Source organism: Marmota marmota, unplaced genomic scaffold (assembly GCF_001458135.2).
Source record: "Marmota marmota marmota unplaced genomic scaffold, marMar, whole genome shotgun sequence".
Taxonomy (NCBI): domain Eukaryota; kingdom Metazoa; phylum Chordata; class Mammalia; order Rodentia; family Sciuridae; genus Marmota; species Marmota marmota.
The window spans coordinates 1,508,071-1,514,070 of NW_026000077.1; the positions used below are offsets into that span (position 1 = coordinate 1,508,071).

General features: G+C 35.2%; 1 protein-coding gene, 1 long non-coding RNA gene and 1 other non-coding gene across 4 annotated transcripts in view; 2 read left to right on the forward strand and 1 right to left on the reverse strand.

Moving 5' to 3' along the window:
• Nucleotides 1-612, forward strand: part of LOC125620169 — a 24,115-nt gene extending 23,503 nt beyond the window's left edge. Inside the window, exon 2 of one of the 2 annotated variants that reach the window (XR_007351749.1) lies at nucleotides 251-612. This is a non-coding gene — a long non-coding RNA (uncharacterized LOC125620169). Of the gene's footprint in view, nucleotides 1-51 lie in introns of both variants that reach the window. The other variant, XR_007351748.1, reaches the window with a different exon arrangement.
• The window catches only part of Slc16a1 (solute carrier family 16 member 1), a 15,485-nt gene extending 9,485 nt beyond the window's left edge, over nucleotides 1-6,000 (reverse strand). Inside the window, exons 1-2 of the mRNA XM_015502195.2 lie at nucleotides 5,740-6,000; nucleotides 371-514 (exon numbers count right to left, since the gene is read on the reverse strand). Of these exons, the coding sequence (XP_015357681.2) occupies nucleotides 371-514; nucleotides 5,740-5,956 (361 nt within the window). The 5' untranslated portion in view covers nucleotides 5,957-6,000. The remainder of the gene's footprint in view (nucleotides 1-370; nucleotides 515-5,739) is intronic.
• On the forward strand, nucleotides 1,705-1,805 carry LOC125620200. The gene has a single exon (XR_007351797.1). It is a non-coding gene; the product is annotated as a small nucleolar RNA U13 (small nucleolar RNA).

Here is a 6,000-nt window from a genome sequence, read left to right on the forward strand (position 1 = left end):
CATTGTTATAATTCCTGCTTTTTGTCTAAAATACTGTCCTATTCCAATAAGGGTCTATTCTCCTTGGGAAGAAGAGGTAAGGAGAGAGATTAACCAATGACCACCCTCAACAGAATATGCAAGGGCACATAACCCTAACCCTAACCACTGTGTAATTTTAAGAAGGGATGGAATCACCACTCAAGTCAATGGACAAAGAATAAATGCCTATTATATGCAAGCAATTTATTTAAAATGTTTGCTTTTCTAGTACAACTTGAATCATTTCTCTAAGGAAAGAAATTGTCATTCAAGAGATCTGAAAGTTGAACGCAAATGAGTACTAAACGACCAGCAAAAAATTAACACTCAAAAATGAATAATACTTCACCTCCAATGACGCCAATACACAAGTAAAGTTCCGATACAGTGTTACAGAAAGAAGCTGCAATCAAGCCACAGCCAGACAAGCAGCCACCAATAATCATGACTGGACGGCTGCCGTACTTATTCACCAGGATACTGCTGATGGGACCTGGGGGAGAACAAAAAATTTAATATATAGGAACCATATTCCCTCATATCTACACAAGGCATGAATAACAATAAAGAACAAGTCCTCTAAAATGGCAATGATAAGAATCTTTCTATTATTATCTGCGAGTCATATATATGTGTGCTAGAAAATAAAGACATTTCAAGATTTAATAAAATACAAAAGATCCCAGTCCATCATTAATTTTTTTCTTTTAAGGCATTGGGAATACCTTGTTAATGAATGTTCACAGGGAACTTGATGCATGCAGGATGATCAACCTATGTATAGTAAGTTTGCTCTAGTTTCAATTTTTGGACAGGCATTCTGATATGATGAGATGTAAGAACACATCTGAGTAGGTTTCTAATTTTAGTGCATTATTTATACATTACAACCAATGTGGCTTGTGTCACAAAGAAAAAAAAACAGACAATAATACATAATAATTTTTTTTAAGTTTAAGTTTTCCAAGTAGGTCATTAAAAAAAAAAATTCTCAGTTACATCTAGATGTCTCAGGTAATGAACTGAATACATCTTTTATTTTTCAATTACTATGTTTCAATACTGTGAAAAAAAGCTTGTAGAAGATCAAGTTAGATAATAATCAATTTTATAAAAGTAGTTGTAACGAGACTCCAAAACAAAAAAGGGCCAGGTGTGGTGTTATGCACCTATAATACTGCAGCTCAGAAGGCTAAGGCAGGAGAATGGCGACTTCAAAGCCAACCTCAGCAACTTATGGAGGCCCTAAGCAGCTCAGTGAGAAAGCACCCACCCCTGGATTCACTCCTCAGTACCAAAAAAAGGCGGTATATGAAATGAAAGGTTATTTGGGTAACCAGATTAAATTCTCAGCTAAACGTACGAAGATGATTAGTTTTACTTGAGCGGGAAAGAACCACATGAAAAATAATCAGAAAAATAATTTTATGTATAAATTTTCAAATACAGAAAACATGGCCTCTCACTTGCTATGAGCAAGTACAATTTGCCCCCCCCTTTTTCCTTTTTTTGGTGGTACTGGGGATCGAACTCAGAGGCACTCAACCACTGAGCCATATCCCTGACCCTTTTTTGCATTTTATTTAGAGATAGGTTGCTTAGGGACTCGCTAAAGTTGCTGAGGCTGGCTTTGAACTCAAAATCCTCTTTGCCTCAGCCTTTAGTTTTACTAAATATATTTTTATCCTTTTGAGATTCATTATCATGATGATTGGATTTTCACACCATTGTGTGAGATGTGCCTCTTTCATCGGTCATGATGTTGGCACAGTACTTGTCTGATGTAGAGGGAAAACAAAAAAAGGGGGGAAAAAACTAACAACATTAGTAGATTTTTTTTTTACAAAATGGAGTAACATAAATTGAATTTCATTTATTCATATTTATAAAACTACTTGTGTCATATGTCATGCATATGGATTATGGAAATGATAACTAGGTTTACAGGACACATCAGTCTATCTGGTTAAGGTAGATGACTGCAAATGGAAAAGGCTCAATGCAATGCCTCAGTAGGGAAGAAGATACAAGAAAAGAACCGATACTAGAACTTGCAAAGTCACAAAGCTAGTGAGAGCCGAGTTTCACATCTAACCTATCCCCACTATCCTACTACAGTACTCTGTAGTTTTGGAACAAAGTTATACTGCAGAAGACACAAACCACATTTCTATTAGCACAGCACATTCTGACCTTACTGTGTTTCTTTCTATACTTAGCTCCCCTAGAAGACAATATGTTTATTTTAAAAATCATAAACTGACTCTACATATTCAGAATACACTGATAATATATGCTAGTATTTATTATTCAGAGTTGCCACATGGTATACTAATATTAAAAGGACAGGCTCTGATCCAAGGGAATCCTAATTCAAATTATGGCTCCATCACTTTCTTCTCTTTGTTCCCCAGAGGTAGTGGTGGTAATTGTTACTATTTTTTATTATTAATTATTTGCAGTACTGGAGATTGAACCCTGGGCCTCACACCTTGAGGTTATTATGAATTTACCTTTTAGGGTTGTTGAAACGAATAAAAACGAATTCACATGTGAAGTGTTTAGTAGGTCTTCTTCAACAAATATTGGTAGTGATAATGATAACATTAGTGCACATGCTTATGCTTTTGTGCACTTGTTTGCACGCACTCTCTAATCATCTGACACAGACATATGTATGCATAATGAGAGGGAATCAAGACTTGATTATCCTTGTGTCTCAGAGGACCAAGTCTAAGTAAGTGGCTGAGTCAAGGACTAGCTGCCCAAAAGGCTCCACCCAGAGTGTGTACAAAACAGTTTCCACTGATACCTTCTAAGTCATTGCTATAGTCTGAATGTTGGTGTCCCCTCAAACCTAAGGAAACCTAACCCCTAAAGGAGCAGTATTAAGAGATAGGGCCTTTAAGAAATAATTAGGTCATGAGGGCAGAGCCTTATGAATGGAACCAGTGTCCTTGTAAAAGAGGCCTGAGGGTGCTTGTCTTCCCTTCTGTCATGGGAACATGCAGCTAGAGGTAACCATCTATGAGGAACAGACTCTTAACAGATACCTGAAAAGACTAACAGTCACTTAATGAAAATATTAGGTCCCAGGTAATTTGAAAATAATCTGAAGTTATAGCTTGCGTGAGACTGAAAAACTGAACACTGAAAGAATGTTTGCAAAATGGTTCCATATAAATCAGTAATGAGATCTTTGTATAGTCAGAATTACAAAGATTAATATTGCTATACTGTTGAGTCTATGAGGTATAAGTTAATACTGTAAATTTTGCATTCAAAATTCCAAACCAGAGTATTAAGATATTCATTGTGAGACAGGTGAGGTGGTGCCTATAATTCCAGCAGCTTGGGAGGCTGAGACAGGAGGATTAAGTTCAAAACCAGCCTCAGCAAAAGCGAGGTGCTAAACAACTCAGTGAGACCCTGTCTCTAAATAAAATAAAAAAATACAGCTGAAAATGTGGCTCAGTGGTCGAGTGTTCCTGAGTTCAATTCCCCCACAAAAAGAAACTTATTGTGGTACTGAAAATATGTAAATTGAAGCTTTCATATTAAAAAAAGGAAAAACAAAAAGTAGGCAACTAAGATAATCTCCTAATAATATACTTACATTCTTAATAACTATCGGTACCTATCTCTTACCCAAAGCACTAAAAACAAGACTATCACTCACAGCTGAAATCATACTACCATTTAGAGTGTAGTCTTAGTGCACAAGATAAAGGATTATGACAGGGCTGGGGTTGTAGCTCAGTGGTAGAGCACTTGCCTCTCATGTGAGAGGCACTGGGTTCAATTCTCAGCACCACATATAAATAAATAAATTTAAAAAAGGTCCATCAACAACTAAAAAAAAAAAGGATTATGACAGCTGTGAGATGAAAATTCTTAGGGGACATATCACTTAGAGAAACAACAACAACAAACCATTTAATAAAACTTCTGCCACACAGCTCATGATAGGCAATTTGTCCTTCAGAGTTATTTAAGGAATGATGGCCCTAATTAGCTATAATTAAAAATAGAAAGCGGTAGTTTATAGGCCTATAAGACAAACTCAGAAATGTGCTAGTTATCTCACTAACTGGGTGAGGACAAAGAAGGAACTGTTTCCCCTAAAGGAAAGTGTCACATGCAATTAGCACAAGTGACATCACTTACTTTTGATGCAAAATACAAGTGGCTCCCAAGCTCTTTGGTAGTTTAGAATTGCAACATGTGAACCTCTGATTTGTAATCAGCTTAAAGATACAATGAATACCTGAAATGCCTCTGGATAATACTTATGCCAATTTCTTCAAGTCATCATACTCAAAATCTGGTTAGAAACTCTGGCAGATTGGAGTTCAAAGCCTGTAAATTATAGGCGCTCAGAAACTACAAATGTCCAAAGTCCAAAGTTTCTGAACTTAAAAAAAAAAAAGTACTACAATTTAGCCCTTAGTTTCTTTTAAAATGTATGTGAAAGACCTAACAGGCCTATCTTAAAATTGTAAAAAAGCAGAAAAAGCTACATGGTGAAAAAAATAGGTATTCCCACTCTTGTTCCTAGACACCCAGGTTATCTTCCTCCAAGGCAACCATTTTATCTATTTCTTCTGTGAAAATTTAATAATGCGTAATTTAATTATGATTTCTACTACATATTTCTGCTTCATAAGCTTATATTATTATCTCCAAAGAATTATAAATTTCTCAGAGGAAGAGATCAGGACCAGTGTTCTTTATTATAACAAATAGCTCAGTGCTGAGTATACTCATGGAGCCCAGTAAGTACTAGTCCAATCTGCTACCAGTTTAGCAGCCAAAGGCTAAATTATTTGCAGGTTAAGTGTAGAATCTTTTCACATGCTAGGCAAGCACTCTACCACTGAGATACATCCCCAGCTCCTAGAGTCTTTATAATGGCTATTAAAGATTTACATGTGAGTTTAATTGGAGGCAATAAATTGCTAACAATGACAAGATATAACAGAATTTTGTCTAAACAAAGAAACGACACACTGTCAATCCCAATAAACAAAAGCACTTGGCTCTAGAATTCTTGCTAACTAAGCAACTACATATTTTATTATGGTAGGTATAACTTTTTTACATGTTTAACTGTGATTTGATGTCTCATAGTCAAGCAAACAGTATTTTAAATAATATTAAGTAAGCAATTTACTCTCTACATAGCTTTCATAACATGCCAAAGAAAACAGAAGGGAAAGAAATGATAAAAACTCAAGTTTAAAGTACAAATGAAATGATTTTGGGATGCAAATCACAAGGAACAAGGGAAAGTTCTATTAGTTTTTTGATTTTTTAACATCATTAAAAGAGATTTTACCTGAGACTTTGAATTATTCTAACCAGGTTATTTTAGTTTAATTCTTCCAATATCACCTTTAAAAAATATGTTTACATTTCAATAATCTAAAAAAAAAAAGCTGCATACATATAATTTTTATGAAACCTTTTAAGCTCAATGATACTTGAATGGGGCAGATCACAGCTGTTCACAATTTCTTATTTCTATTTCAGAAAACCATAGTGAAACAAATGGAGTAAGATTTGACATGTTATCAGAAATGAAAAACATGACTCTAAACACAAAACTTCAAGAAATAACATTTCAAAACATCTTGAGACACTTTAAAAATGCTATCAAAAGAAACTGGCTGCTTAATGAAAATTATTAAAAAAAAACAAGTTTTTATGCATACTTACCTCCGGCATACATGACGGCCAACATGATGGAAGATATCCATGATACTTCACTAGTGGTGGCATTGAATATACTTTCAATTTCTTTAAAGAAGACTGTAATGGATTTGGGAAATGCATAAGAGAAGCCGATAGAAATGAAAGCTCCAATTACCACTGCCCACCCCCAGCCTCCATCTGGGGGGGTATATCCAACTGGTCCTCCAACTGCTGGTGGCATTTTAGGTATAGATGAATTCCAAAATGTAGCTCAAATCCAAATAT